Source organism: Ahaetulla prasina, chromosome 3 (assembly GCF_028640845.1).
Source record: "Ahaetulla prasina isolate Xishuangbanna chromosome 3, ASM2864084v1, whole genome shotgun sequence".
Classification (NCBI taxonomy): Eukaryota; Metazoa; Chordata; class Lepidosauria; order Squamata; family Colubridae; genus Ahaetulla; species Ahaetulla prasina.
Window position 1 is genome coordinate 48808320 of NC_080541.1, and position 16337 is coordinate 48824656.

At 37.0% G+C, this 16337-nt stretch overlaps 1 protein-coding gene across 1 annotated transcript in view; it reads right to left on the reverse strand.

The window, feature by feature from the left end:
* RP1 (RP1 axonemal microtubule associated) overlaps positions 1–16337 on the reverse strand; it is a 255964-nt gene that overhangs the window by 80132 nt on the left and 159495 nt on the right. The window contains exons 33-37 of the mRNA XM_058177836.1: positions 15832–16051; positions 11965–12119; positions 9515–9728; positions 8538–8728; positions 6987–7197 (exon numbers count right to left, since the gene is read on the reverse strand). Coding sequence (XP_058033819.1) covers positions 6987–7197; positions 8538–8728; positions 9515–9728; positions 11965–12119; positions 15832–16051 — 991 coding nt within the window. The remainder of the gene's footprint in view (positions 1–6986; positions 7198–8537; positions 8729–9514; positions 9729–11964; positions 12120–15831; positions 16052–16337) is intronic.

Consider the following 16337-nt stretch of genomic DNA (forward strand, 5'->3'; position numbering starts at 1 on the left):
TAATTCATTTTGATTTTTGGGTAGGAATGGATATTCTTAACATACAAGAGAATTTCTCTCCATTTTCTAAGACTTCTGATCCTTTAGAACAAATTCCATTCTGTAACTGCTGTACATCAGAACTGGAACTCACGTTGTTTTCATCTTCAAATTCTGAACAATAGTGTATAGACAACGAAGGCCATGAATTGTATGAGCCAAAATTGTATAAGCCAATATTCTTTATGATTTTTCAGCGAGTAGTTTAAGAGGTTTTATTTCAGCTACATTCCTTTTTTATTTAGTAAATATTCCCCGCTCCCCACCCCCAAGGCCCTTACTTCAGGGTGTCCATTTCTTTCTTCCACAGGCTTCAGCTTGAAGTCCTTGTAATCAAACTTTCCATTCTTTGACCAAACACATTGAGTGTGTTGTGTGTGTGTTTTGCAACTGATTTGAGGTAGTAGTCTTTCATCTCGATTAACTCATAATTTCAGAAACCATATTTCCTCTTTTGATGCCATATTGACAGTCAGCCACTGATATGTAGTAGTCTTATGTCCCTTTCTGGTCTGATAGAATAGTAAGAATATTACCTGAGTCCTCAGAGTCTTGAAGTTACTTCCAATATTTGATATTTTGTTGCCCTTGCCCTACCCTCTGTTTCCATGTATTTCAGCAGGAAAAGATAATTGTCAATGTTTTTTATAATTTTAGTAGTTGTTCTGTCATATTCTCGATCACTTCAGAGCCTATGGATTCAGTCAGCATATGTTTATTTTAGTTCCTCATAGAAGTGAATCACCAATTACAATGCCATTATTTGCTCTTTATCTTTTTATAGGGCACAGTTGCATCCTTTCTACCCTTTAGGGGTCCATCTTCCTGTTACTAGCTTGGCTGATTTCTTTCTTTTCCTGAATTCTCTGAAATTGTTTCATCTGTAGAAGTCCGAAACTGTTCCTATTCCAGTCTGTACATGTCTCTTGCTTCTAGTTGTTACCCGTATACACTGCATTTGGTCTTCTGTTTCACTGTGTTACAGCCCTATAAAGTAGATCACACTAGAACAGTTACAGTAGCAGTATTTTGCAAGTCTGACTGTGTTTCTCCTCCTTTCTCTTTTATCTTCATGCCACTTGAAGAGTAGATGACATCTGACGTATTTTCATAAGTCACTTTTCTGATCTGGGGTCAACCCACTTTTATTTGATCATTGCCTTGGTAATGAATATTCCTGTATTTCAAAAACCTCCTCTATGTTCTCCAGAGAAGGGTTATACCAGCTTAAAAATTTGCGTATGTTTTTATTTGTGTTCTCTGCCTGGAATTTCCCTTAGTACCCTGTTTCCCCCCAAATAAGACATCCCCTGATAATAAGCCCAATCGGGTTTTTGAGTGCATGGCAATAAGGCCAAGCGCTTATTTCAGGGTTCAAAAAAATATAAAATAGGGTCTTAATTTTGGGGAAACATGGTAGATGGGTGGCTATACAAATCAGATCAAATTTTTAAAAATCTGCTTCTGTTGCATAATTTCTTTCTTTGAATTGATAAACCTTCTTCCTTTCTCATCAATTGAGACATTCGTTTTGTTAGTAATATGTTCCACTAATCAGCATTGTGCGTTCTTCAGCATTGGTACATACTTGGTTAGAATTGACAATGAAGATATTGAAAGGGTGGGTAGTTTCTGCCTTTTAGGATCAACCAGTGGTGGGCTACAACTGGTTTAACAACTGGTTTGGTGAGCGTGCACTTTGCCTAAGGTGCTTGCGCACAGCGTTCAAAATATAGCAACTTGAAGCTCAGCTGCTTACCTTCTAAGGCAGCCCCAGTAAATAGAACAATGGAGAAATCAGCTGTGCCACGCGAATCAGCTGAGCCAGAAAGAAAGAAATATAGGACAGGATAGGGCCATAATGATGAACCAATGGCACATGTGCCGGAAGTGGCAGCCAGACCCATCTCACCAGGCCTGCGTGCTGTTGCCTGTTGCTCTTCCGGGTTCTGGCGCACCAGCCAGTTGGTCTTCACACATGCAGGAGCACCAAAAACCAAAAAAGCAGCCGCCTGGTGCACATGCATCATCTTCCCAGGGAACGCATGCGCTCCCGCACATGTGAAGATCAAATGGCACCAGAACCCAGAAGAGCAAGGAGAGCAGAGCTGCCAGTCAAGATGGGCAGGCCAGGGCTTCCCTCCCTCCCTGTCTGAGGGGCTTCTTGCGTGGCCCCAGCCCCCCTGCCTGTGGTACCAATGCGCATCTGTGGTCCACAGCGCCTGGCTGGCTCGGGTACACAGGGCAGCGGGGCAGCATTTGCTGGCTGGGTGGCCGGCTGCCTAGCCTGCTGCTCCTGCTGCCGCCGTGGATGACTCTAGGATGCTGGAATAGTCAGGAGGAGGAGGAGCCTCCTCATGCATGGAGATGCTGCTGAGGGTCCAGGTTGCCAGTGGGGGAGTGGTTGCGGGGGCCTGCCATTCCTGCCCCTCACTGTGGCTGCCGCTGCTGCTCTTCTGGGGCAATGGGACTGTGCAGGAGCTTAGTCCATACGGAAGAAATATCTGTCTGGCGCCAGGGTAAGAGGTGCACAGGCCATGAAGCGGTCATGCTCCATTGGCAGAAGTGGAAGGAGGGGGGCTGCGCTGTCTTGTTCTTGGTGGCAGGATGCAGGGTGCTTCATCTTGGCCAGAGCTGAGGCAAAGCTCTCCCACCTGCTGGCCCAACCTGAGCCCCAGGAACGCCGATGCTCCTTTATTTCGAGGCCGGGAAGGCCATCTTTCCAGCAGATGGAGGCAGCATTCCCTGCCCAACTTTCTCTCCCTGTCCGGGGCTGCGGAACCGGGTTGTCGGTGGGGATGTCCCGCCACCCCAACGAGAACCAGGAGGGCAGGCAGAGAGGCACGAGGAACCCCAAAAGACCAGGCGGAACCAGTACATGTGCATCGGACAGCTTGTCTTCATGTGCACATGTGTACCAGAAACCGGAAGACCAGGTGGCCGGCGCACATGCGCTCACTGGAAACTGGAAGATCATCTGCTCTTCCAGTTTCCAGCTTATGGCCGTGGTGGCTCAGGCTGTAAGATAGCCTATTATTAAAACACAGCAGCCTGCAATTACTGCAGGTTCGAATCCCACCAGGCCCAAGGTTGACTCAGCCTTCCATCCTTTATAAGGTAGGTAAAATGAGGACCCAGATTGTTGGGGGGGGCAATAAGTTGACTTTGTAAATATACAAATAGAATGAGACTATTGCCTTATACACTGTAAGCCACCCTGAGTCTTCGGAGAAGGGCGGGATATAAATGTAAATAAAAAAAAATAAAATAAATGTGCGCGTGTATGCATACTCCCATTTTGGCACTCGGTGCTGAAAAGGTTCGTCAACATTGGGATAGGGTGAGGACAGGATAAGGCAGGGGCGGGTGGGTAGGGCTAGCTGATTGTCGGAACAACCGGTTCATCCGAACTGGTCCGAACTGGCAGCAACCCACCACCGGGATCAACCATATATAGAAAAAGATCTAGCAGTCAAGAAATACACCATAGACTACCACTCAGTCATGAAGGCCTTGGGAAAAAAATATTCAAATGCTGGTGTATATCTGTATCCACAAAGATCAGACTCATGAAAACCATGGTATAGTGATGTGGACTGTGAGTTCTAAGATATGGAATAGTAGCACCTCAGGACAGTGACATATTAAGAAAGCTGGTCTAATAAACACTATTAGCTTTTAATGAGGAAATAATTAGAGATCTTGATAAAAGTCTTGCAGAGATCCAGACATAGCTGTAGCCAATGGATATTCCAAGCTATTTACATGCTATTTATTTATTAATGTGGATAAACTATGAAAGATAAATATAATTTATTATCAGTGGGGATTTTATGTTTACATTACTGTATGAAGAAAATTGGGCCAATGTTTTTAAAAGGCTGCGCAGAAATCTGACAAGTTGTTGTATTCTTGACAAAGCAATGTTTCTATTGTGAAATTCAATGTTTTTGGCATAGCTGCTCTTCAAATCAGATTAATGAATTTATATATACTGTGCACTGGTGCAGTATCTGTTCTCTCTATCAGGACTGAGTACAAAGACATTCTCATTAAACTGCACCCTTGGTAACAAGAATTCTCTGGTTTTCCTGCTGCAAAAGCAGAGGCTGAGAAGAGGAAAGTTTTCCATTTCATTTACTGGGGTGCGGTGGGGGGAATCAGGAAATATGAACTTTGATAGATCTGATGCTATGTAAGCAAGCCACAGCACACATTTTAAAGATACGTGATCCAGTATGTGCACAAAATTAAAAGCTGTTACACATACCCTGTGCCAAATTTCTATGTGTTCCTTCAGCAGATTATTTCTTTTTAATTGGATGTGTGGAAAAATAGATGTCTTGGTGAAAGATCTAAGCTCTGCCATCAGATGTTGTTCAGTTTCAATAAACTAATTTTCATATTTCATTTTTCCTGCTTTTTTGTAATGCTGTACTCATTTGGGGGAAACCAGAGAATGCAAGATTTTTAATAGTACAATGCAATATGGAATGAATAAAAATATTATTTCCAGTTACAGATTATCCTCAGCGTACAGTATATTTTTCCCATTTTGAATTTAAAATTTGTAATATTTAAACTTTTAAAAGTGATTCAAAGTGTATCAAGTGTGGAATATATATAGTTGCTAAAGTAAACAAGTCAAAACAAAATAAGTCAGTGAAACGGCCATTTTAATTTAGAATCTTTACCTAGGAATATCTTACTAAATTGAATGTATCGACTTTTCAATATTTGGTAGAAGATTCAAAATGATTTCCTCCTATGTCACTGTAAAACTTATTTTGGGATAATTATATTTTGGACCACTTTTTTCAAGGCTTCTGATTTTCTTCTTGAGGGATGAGTTTAAAGGTTGTGGTATTTTGTGATTTTTGTCACTTTATTAGTAAGTGTGAATAATTTTTTTTTTGAAAGAACAAACCCTTAAGAAATACGACACTGGCACTGCAAAATTAAAATATGAAGGAGTCTGACACACGTCAATGGCTAGGTTTGTACATAGCGCTGATCATGATGTACATCATGAAAAAATATTATTGTTAATCACAGCTTGTTTTCAATAAATTACAGGAGTAAACATAATTAACTGAATTGTTGTGATCCGCCAGCGGCCTGTGGAGCTGGCAGCAAAGTCAGACAGTGAGGAAATTGAGGAGGAACATGGGCCAGTCTGTGAGTCTGGGGAAGAGTCGGATGAGACCTCTGCATCCAAGGCAGAGAAAGGGCCACCTGGGAGGTACATGCTGCCTCCGGATCCTCCAGAGTCGGACCTCAGCAAGGCAGAGGAACAGGGGGAGACTGTTCCCAGTGCGCGCATGCGCAGAGCTGCCAGAAGGCAAGAATAGTTAAAACAAAAGGGACAACTCGGGAGTAGGGCTTGGAGATGAGGCCCCTCCCATAAGACTTAAAAGAGGAGCAAGGGCATGTGGGCCTTTGCAGGAAGCAATGTTGTTAATTCTGTTCAGTTTAAAGTCTGAAGCTCTGTTTGATTATGGACTCCATGTGGCTTTGCCAAATAGGTCTCTGGCGGCATATCAAGGGAGGTAAAGGGGGGTGATTATCAATCTTATCCCGAAGGACTCTTTACAACTATTTGGGACTATCTGTGAATAAACAAAATTCACAGCTGTTGCAATAAAAGAGGTTTTTGGGGCTACTCGTGTGTTTTACTGACTCAGCAAGCATAGGTCAGAACATGAATATCATGAAAAGCAGCAGTTCAGCACACAGGACAATAGTGGGAACTTTTGGGTGGCAAGTATAAGTATTACATATTTGTCAAGAGGTAATGGGATGACTTAAGGGCTGCAATAGACTGGATCATAACACAAAATAGATGGGCAAAGTACTTATGGAACTGTAACCAGGAATTTATTTTTATTTTCTTTTGGTTTATGAGATTGCTTGCTTCAAATGGTCTCTATAAAATAAAGTTCCAACCCACATCTGGAGAATGGTGAGCCTCTTCTTTCTTAAGATCTTCAATCAGAAATTAGACAGTCATCTGTTGTGAATGTTTGAATCCTGGATTTTCTGCATCCAGATGAGGGTTGAACTAATTAGTCTTAAAGTCTGAGATTTGCAATATCAGCTTTATAATGTTTGTATCAATAAGAAATGTTTTGGATAGGTAGATTTTACAGATTTATCCACATAGCAATAGCACTTAGACTTATACACCGCTTCACAGTGTCTTACAGCCCTCTCTAAGTGGTTTTCAGAGTCAGCATATTACCCCCAACAATCTGGGTCCCCATTTTACCTACCTCAGAAGGTTGGAAGCCTGAGTCAATCTTGAGCCAGTGAGATTTGAACTGCCAAACTGCTGGCAGCCAGCAGTTAGCAGAAGTAGCCTGCAGTACTGCATTCTAACCATTGCAGCACCTTGGCTTTTATGATAGATGTATCATGAAATATGAAAGCATTGGAAGGATATGACTTCCCTGCTAAAATGGTTTAGACTAGGGATACTCTATATGGCTTGTTCTCAGAATGACCATTTTGATAGTTGCAACACAAAACAAAAGCTAGTTATTTTGAAAAGTGTTGTTTTTAGCATCTGATTTTTTCTGAGCACTGCAACTAGACAATTGTTTTATGGCTTGGCCTTTGAATTCATGGAATAAAGATAATGTTATAATATGTGTAAAGAGCCAGTTTGGTATAGTGGTTAAATATCAGGATACAAACCAGGAGATGGTGACTTTTAGTCCTGCTTTAGGCATAAAGCCAACTGAGTGACTTTGGACCAGTCATTTCTTTCAGACCTAGGAAGAAGCCAATGACAAAACATTTCTGAAAACTTGCCAAGAAAACATCAGGGACTTGCGATATCCATCGTTTTACATTCTCTGTTAAAATAAGTCTTTGGACATTTATTCAGTCAGTAGGCTGAATCAAAGGATTTAAGCTTTTGTTTTAAAAAAGCAAAATAATCTTACCAGGCAAAGGATCCTGGTCTGCAAAAAATGCTGGCAGTTCAACACAGGTGTCTTCATTGGGTTTAAACCAATAATCAAAATTTAACCACATCTCTTGTTTGGTATCTGTATGCTTCATATGCAACATGTCCATATGCCAGGACTCCTTTAGTTGAGCATGGTCACTGGATATCTGAATCTTGAAAACTGATCCAACATTTGCCAATTCATCCTATTTATTTGGGAAAAATAAAATCAAAATAGCACAATTTAAAGTTTTAGTTAATTAAAGTTTTATTTTCGGTACCAATAATTTCAAGCTACTTCCTAGAATTTCCCTTAATTATATAAAAAAAGAACTGTAGGGAAAAATGGCACTTCTTCAGACATTTGAAGTAGATATTAAATTCCTGAAAAAATATTTCATATTGAGTCACATGGCTATTTTATGGACATTAACTATATACATTTTATATATTTAATTTGATAAACATTAGAAAATCAGAATATTTTAAAGAATTTGTGCAAGATATTCATATATCTGATGTTAAAAATGTAAAGTTCATTTCAGCAAATACATATTCAAGAAGTATAATACACATATAAGGTTTGGAATCAGCAGCAGTAACTCTCTGGTTTGTATACACAATGGTTATGATTATTTTAGTTTAAGTGCAAATTATTTCATATAATTCTAAACTATAGTACATCTTGATTTTAATTTGTTTTAATTTATGGAGTCATTGATTTATGATCTGTCATAAATTTATGATCTGCCTGAAAACATTAATGTTAGCAAACTGTTTGTTACGTTGGCTTTGTGAAATGCAGCAACAGCAATAAGAATTCAAGGAAACTATTCATACCCCTTGTACCTATATTTTATATCCATGCTATACATTTTTTTAAAAAATAAATGAAATAGATAAAACCTAATATCCATTAACCAACATTCTTATATAGTTGTCAGAATTGAAAAAAAATTGAAGGGTTCATTTCTCCTTCCTACCACAGCATTCCTTTTCTAGCTTAGCACTCATCAAAGATAGAGAATTAAAATAGCCTACTATTTTAATCCTATGCAATGCCCCTGAAATTGTGTTGCTCTGAATTGGCTAGGCAAAACTATCTAACATTGTTCAGAGTGCTGCTTTCAACACTGCAATAGAAGAAAATTTACATGGATTCAATCAACAGTAGAAAAAACCTGTACATCCAATAAAGCAATGACCAGAACTTTGACTTTATCCCACTGTATCCTGAGATGTGAAAAACAAATGTGGCTTCATTGAAACTGTGTCACTATTATTTTTAATAACTCATCATTTCACATACCAACATTTTTGAGGTCATTGCCTAAAAAAGATTGTTTCTCAGAGGAATTACCTCCAAAGAAATAGTTGCAGGATTTAATGTTAGTATATAGAGCGCTTTCAGTTTTTTAGACCATTATTTTTCTCTTTTATTGAGCCCCAGCTGCAGAAGCAATACACCTATATCAACATTTATACATGACTTTTTTTATATCCATGACTGATTTTTTGTTTCTTCTTAAAATAAAAGGCACATTACTTTGATTTGTGTTGTCTTTCCTAAAAGTTGCAGTGCCAACTTTTTGTGACCTTTATCTCCATAAACGTTGAAAGTAAAATGCATTGGATCAGTTTCAGCATTTATGTCAGATCCGGTGATATTCATTATCCATAAACCAGATATCTGCTGATTAATTGGAGAATATCTTGAAGAGGAGAACCTTCTTTTACCTTAATAGAAATTAAAGCAATAATAACAACACGATTACTACATAATTCTTAAATTCCACTGATTTCAAAGAATTATTCAGGCTCCTAATTTGTTATCAATAGGACTTTAACACAGAGCTTCATTTTGTCACAATTATAGAACAGTGATGAGTTCTTTTTGCTATAACCATGACAACTATTCATGAATAACACTTCATCAATATAAATAAACAGTTATCCTTTAAAGATTTAACATGCAATTCTCATTTTATTAATCTTAAATCTGAGATTTAGAACTCTTAATTGATGTCAGTTAGGTTTCAACCTCTTTCCTAAAGATAATTTTTAAGGAATTCTTTAGTGTCCTAATTTATTGTTCTCATCCAAGTAAGCCATGTTCCACAAACTGTATCATCCGCAAACAGTATTTAGTATAATAATAATAATGACAGATGGCATAACAAATGGGCCCAATGAAATATACTTGCAATCAGGACATAAATAGGAACATGCTGTATGTGATACTATTCTTTATAAAATTATGGCTACCAACATTGACTTAAGGGAGGAAAAGCTCATTTGACACAATGGAAAAATAAAGTAGTATTTTAGATATTCCTATCATAGCTCAGAATCTACAATCAAGGTTGCTATTATATAATTTTTTTTTTTTGATTTCCAACTATTTAAAATCAATTGTTATTTTTGAGTCTTGGAAATAAACTATAGATATCAATATTTTATGCATATTTAGCCAAATCAGAAGGCAAAATATAATCAACTTGATTAGCAAATAAAAGCACCTACCTATGGTTTTAATCTCACAAACAGTATCACAGATTCCCATATAAGTATCTAGCCAGTTCCAACATGGAAACATCCATTCTTTGTCAGAATTTTCTGATTTCTTAATGGTTACCATTTTTAAGTATATTCCAGCACCATAGCCTTCTCCATCATGTCCTATAACTATCTTTTTTAAATGGCTCAAGGAGACTGCTTCTATTAAAAAGGAATCCACCTGTAAAAAATGAAATTGAGTTACATACAAAATGTGTACACCTCATAAAAATACCAAGAATATAATTCTAAATATTGAATCTTCAATCAAATCAAGGAATATTCAATTTTTAAACCCAGAGAATTTAGACAGAAATTTCATCTTAACAATTAATGTAAGGTGCAACTTTACCAATGTAAGGTGATTTTAGTATATTAATTTATTATATGACTTCTTTTATTAGTTTTATTGTTTTTGTATGGGTTTTATATTCTGTAAGCTGCATTGAGTCGCCATGTGAGAATAGGTAGCAATATAAATTCCCTAAATAAATAAACTCCTCAAAGAGTTACTTATGCCAAATAGATCATTCCAACAAAATAAATTGAAAGATTGTAATTCTAGTACTCATAGAAGAGCAAACCTATTTCATTACTAAAAGAGATGTGAATTGGAAAGGATAGTATAAAATAAGGCAGAAATTGGGAAACAATTATTCTGTGCAAAATGGAAAAAAATATGGATGGATAGAAAGACAAAACAATTTAGTAAAGCATAGATGTGAATGTGAAAATATATTTTTGTGTGTATGAAATAAGTATTTGAAATACAGTTCTATCAATGTTGTATAGATTGATGAATTTCATAAATATTTACTGGTGTGCCAGTTAATAATTTTGGAACTTGTAGTCTACTTGTATTAGGAGGTATCAGGTTGGGAAGCCAGATTTGTCTGACATCATCAAAGGCAAATCTAGAAGTTGCCTTTTCTGATCTAGTCAAACCCTTCCCCATGTAATAGCCTGCAAAAGTGATCCATCTGTTATGGTAGTTCCTAAACAGTCTGTTCTTATTAGCAGACAAATAGAAGCTGAGCATAGGACATATAAAATACTGCAGTTTCACATGGATAGTATTTTGCCAGAGTATCAAAAAGGTACTGAGCAAGAGGAACTTTGGGAGGGAGTTGATAGATGTGTGCAACTGAAGAAGTGTCTATGGAATATTAGTTAGTGTAATATGTTGATTAAAACAAGCAACAAACAAAGCCCAATTTTTTTTAAATTTGAATTTATATCCCGCCCTTCTCCGAAGACTCAGGGCGGTTTACAATGTGTTAAGCAATAGTCGTCATCCATTTGTATATTATATACAAAGTCAACTTAATTGCCCCCATAAATCTGGGTCTTCATTTTACCTACCTTATAAAGGATGGAAGGCTGAGTCAACCTTGGGCCTGGTGGGACTTGAACTTGCAGTAATTGCAAGCAGCTGTGTTAATAACAGACAGACTTAGTCCTTTGAGCCACCAGAGGCCCCTATGAGTTGCTATAGGAATTCTTACGAAAGAATTGTTGTTCGTTCTAAGAGACGCCAGGGCAAGCCTCTTGAAGCAACTCAAGGAACTTTGAGCAGAGAGTTGAAAGTTCAGGAAGGAAGACGAAGAATGTTTGGGGATAAAACTACCTAATACAGACAGTTTTCACAGAAAGCTGAAGAAAAGAGAGTGAGAAATCATCTGCCAGCCAGAGCAAGAGACTGACAGTTTAGGAGAGAATATGCCAGTCAGAATAATTATTCCTTTCCAATCTCTAAGTAGGAAGAAAAGGATAGCATTGAACTGGCAACATTTGCATTTAGTTGACATGCTAGTCCGCACACATAACAAGGCAAGATTGCTGGGGGGAAAAAAACACCTTTATATGTAGTAAAGAGTAATAGTAAAGACTGCTTTATTATGCAATGATTTTTCATAGGAAAATAACTCAAATTTTTGAATCATTTTAAGTCTGTCATTTCCCCTGCTGCCTCTCTAGGGAAGGGAGGCTGGAAGAGAGATAACAGAGGACAGAAAATGGCTACCCAGTTGTAAGTAACCTTTGCAAAGGAATGCTACTTAGAATTGAAAGTAAATATTTCTTTTGCTTTACTGGGTTAATAACACAGGAAAACTAATCTGAAGAACTGTTTTGAGTTTTATATGTTATATCGATGAACGCATGAAGTTGGTTGCTTTCCTTTCCTTGGCCCTGTCATTTCATGATATCTTCTCTGTTGAAAATGATGGCTATGTAATACCCCTGCTATGCAAAGCCCAGCCTATAACAGGAAGAAAGGAATGTCTGCTCTTCCACATGTAACAAACTACAAAGCAATTACATGAAAATAAGAGGCTAATACTTTATTCAAATATTTGTTATTATATTTTGATTATTATTGTCTTATATTTAAATAATATTAGTGTTTTCTCCTTTACCTTGTTCCTTTGAAATTTTTCTCCGTCAATAAAGGAATCTTGAAGTTTTCTTACACCCGTATCTCCTCGTTCACCATAAACTGTTATATAAACGTTTGCAAAGGTTTCTGATCCCCACAGATCTCCAGTGTGTACAGAGACTATATATTTATGTACTGCAAAAAGAAGCAATAGTAGATGAACAGTACTCATTGTACTGCATTACTTTAATCTATATACACAAATATAAAAACGTATCTGTTTCAATGTGTTAACAAAATATGCTTTGTTCAACCCCCCCCAAAAAAACCACCAAAGAAAACAGGGATCTTTAATTCAAATATGATATATAATTCAAATAAAATTGTGAGTGTCACCGATTGGAATGGCCAAATATTGCCATCAAAGGAAGAGGGTTTACTTTAACTACATATAGTAATACATTTTGAAATGAAGAATTAATGATGAGAAAATTATTGTACTATATAAAATTGCTTCTCTCCAACAAATGGGTTAGGAGATCTGAAGTTAAACAAATAATCCTACAAAATACTAGCAGTTCTGTCTTTTTTGTGTCTTAAAGTTTCCTAGATGTTGGTATCTTTGAGACTGAATGATTGATGAAACCCTGATTATGGTTTCTCTGTGAATTATTCCATATTGTACAGAGAAACTTTTCTGTTCTTCTCTAACCTACACCATAAGGTTTAGGTATTACTACCCTGTCCCTTGATATGTGTGGTACTAAGCTTTCCCCATTGTTGATCCATTTTAGATGTCCGAACAGCTGGACTTTCAAAAGGCAACTGGACTTCCTTGGGTTTTTTCCTTGAAAATGTTTCACTTCTCATCAAGAAGCTTCTTCAGTTCAGTGAACTAAAGGGGAATTGAAGTATTTATACAGTATTTGTTGCAGTCTTCTGGATATTAGCACTCTGAACGTCAATTGTTAGCTCTCTGAAAGTCATTGAGGCTCTTAGGGGTTTATTTGTACCCCCAGGGTCATCTGAATCAGAGTACAAATGTGCGTGGAACCTTCTTGAGACTGTGACAGGATAGGAGATAGGTACTATTGTATTGTAGACAGGAAATAGGTGGTGTCATAGCTCTCCCTCTCTGTTGAGAGAGGGCTGTTTAGAATAACAGAACTGAAAAGAAGCTTGGAGAACTTCCAGTCCAACCCTCTGCTCAAGCAGGAACCCTATATGCCATTAATCAATGGTAACCAGACAAATTGTTACCCAATTTCTTCTTTAAAACCTCCAATGTTGGAACACCCACAATTTCTGGAAGCAAGTCATTCCATTGATTAATTGTTCTAACTATTTCTTCTGTCCAGAAAGGCCCTAGATTCAGGATAAATTCTTAGAATAGAATAGAATAGAATAGAATAGAATAGAATAGAATAGAATAGAATAGAATAGAATAGAATAGAATAGAATAGAATAGAATAGAACAGAACAGAATAGAATAGAATAGAATTTTTTATTGGCCAAGTTTGATTGGACACACAAGGAATTTCTCTTGGTGCATACGCTCTGAGTGTACATAAAAGAAAAAATACGTTCATCAAGAATTCTAAGGTACAACACTTAATGATAGTCATAGGGTACAAATAAGCAATCAGGAAACAATCAATATCAATATAAATCATAATGATACAAGCAACAAAGTTATAGTCATACAGTCATAAGTGGAAGGAGATGGGTGATGGGAACGATGACAAGATTAATAGTGCAGACATAGTAAATAATTTGACGGTGTTGAGGGAATTATTTGTTTAGCAGAGTGATGGCATTCGGGAAAAAACTGTTCTTGTGTATAGTTGTTCTCGTGTGCAGTGCTCTGTAGCATCATTTTGAGGGTAGGAGTTGAAACAATTTATGTCCAGGATGTGAGGGGTCTGTAAATATTTTCACAGCCCTCTTTTTGACTCGTGCAGTATACAGGTCCTCAATGGAAGGCAGGTTGGTAGCAATTGTTTTTTCTGCAGTTCTAATTATCCTCTGTTAGACATATTCTGGACAGAGAGGACCACTGGTGTGAAAGAGGGGTCAAAAAGGCCATCTATATTAAAGCTGAACAGCCTCTCTCAACAGAAGGGAAGGAATACAATACATTGTGTTGCCTGTTTACAACATGGCCCTTTCAGCAGTACCAAGAAGTGCCATACCTTTTTGCACTCTGATTCAGGTAACCTTGACGGTACAGATAAACCCTCAAGTGGCCTCAACAACTGTCAGACTGCTAACAGACCAGATGACTGCAAATTATGTAAGTCCTCCCATTACCCACAATTCAGTCAGAACTGAAGAAACTTCTTGGATGAAATGCAAAAAGTTTTCAAAGGGAAAAAAAGAAAGTCCAGTTGTCTTTTGAAAAGCATCTTTGGGACAACCATGATCTGGATGATTGAGAATCTCAATAGATACCCAACTCATTTTTTTAAATACTTCTCCATTTTAAGTCACTATTTGCAGTAGTTATCAGGAAATAATGATAATTATTAATCTGCACTACTATTAATCGTTTCATAGTTCCCATCACCAATCTCTTTCCACTTATGACTGTATGACTATAACTTGTTGCTGGCAATCCTTATGATTTATATTGATATATTGATCATCAATTGTGTTGTAAATGTTGTACCTTGATGAACGTATCTTTTCTTTTATGTACACTGAGAGCATATGCACCAAGACAAATTCCTTGTGTGTCCAATCACACTTGGCCAATAAAAATTCTATTCTATTCTATTCTATTCTATTCTATTCTATTCTATAACTTCAAAAGTGCAGGTTGCTTGTCCTTTTCATAGTATCTGATGAAATGTGAAAAGCAAACAGCGTTTGCAGATCTTATTTATTCTTCTCCTGAATATGATGAGTTAGAAAAAAACCTGGAGCAGATTTGTGAGGAGAAAAAGAGAATCCAACCTTTGTATTATCTTAGCAAAACGTTTTCTGCTAATGGAATCATACTATAATATTCATATCAGAAGATATGAGCTTCTTCTAAATTTGAGGATTGTATTTTGAAGCTCATAAATACCTTCATAATATGGTATCTGCAATAAAGAAAAGGCAAGTGTGTCTTAAAAAAAATACTCAAAATATTTCACAAAATGTTCAGTCTCGAAGCCTGGCAATAAATTCAACATAATTAGCAACTACCACCTGCTGCCCATGTTTCTCTGTAGTTCTCACTATTGAGGACATGGAAACACTATAAAAAAAGCTATTCATAGTCCAGAACCAATCCAATGGCTTCACAACAGCACAGTGGTGCCAATATTATATTGGTTTATCATTACTATAATCATTTGCTGTCCTACTAGCAAGATAGTCAACAAAAATCATCCCTGGTAGTTAAAACCAAAGATTGGAATGACCATGAGAAAACCACCATAATGCATTTACCATGCACACATTCACTCATATGTATTTAAAGCTTTTGTGCAGCAAACTTGTAATGTCACCTACTCCACTTTATTTTAACTTTTATGGAAAGTTCAAAAAAAGTGAGGGGGAAATGTTAAGTTTCACTGTGGTGATGGTCATAGATTGGGATAGCTGATATAATGTATATTATGATTTCATTTTATTCATTCATTTCACTAACTGCATTGACTTATTTTCCTTTACATACCTAGACATGTACAGACATACACATGTGTTTGTAAAATAAAATAAATAAATCAATGCATTTAGTAAACTAATAAATCATTTATTTATGAAGCATGCTGAAAAATAAATCAGTATTTTAAAGTCTGGGAATCAATCCAAGCAATTATATCAACAATTGAAATATCAATATCAAAAGAATTCAATTAAGAATTCAAAAGTAATCCAAAAGTAAATTAGAAGCTACCTCTTCCCCCTGTTTTACCTGACAAAGTTTTCTGGTTTTCATTCACTACAGGAAATTCCTTCACCATATCTTTGCATTCTTGGCTAAGGGAGAACCAGCAGTTGCAGTCAAAGTTCACCTCTTGACTAACATGTAGCTCTTCCATTTGCAAAGACTTCAAATGCCAGCCCTCAAAGTCTACCAAATCATCACAGTTGAGCCGAATCTTGTACACATCTCCAACATCTCCAGACTCAATCTGAAATTAAGGGAAATGGAAGAACAAAGTATCAACAGAAAAAAAAAGCATGATTAAATTCAGGACCCCCCTCCCCCAAGAAGCAGAAAGGCTATAATAGAGCATATTGCGGACAGTCCATCTCCCATCACTTTGGATACATAGCATTCTCACTAAATTAAATTTATCATTGACTTTACAAATAGTGAAGTCTTCCTAGTTACAAATACAATTATTTATTGCATCTATATCCTGCAATTTTTTCAGGGGTTCAAGATGACATGTATAATACTCTGTTTCCCCAAAA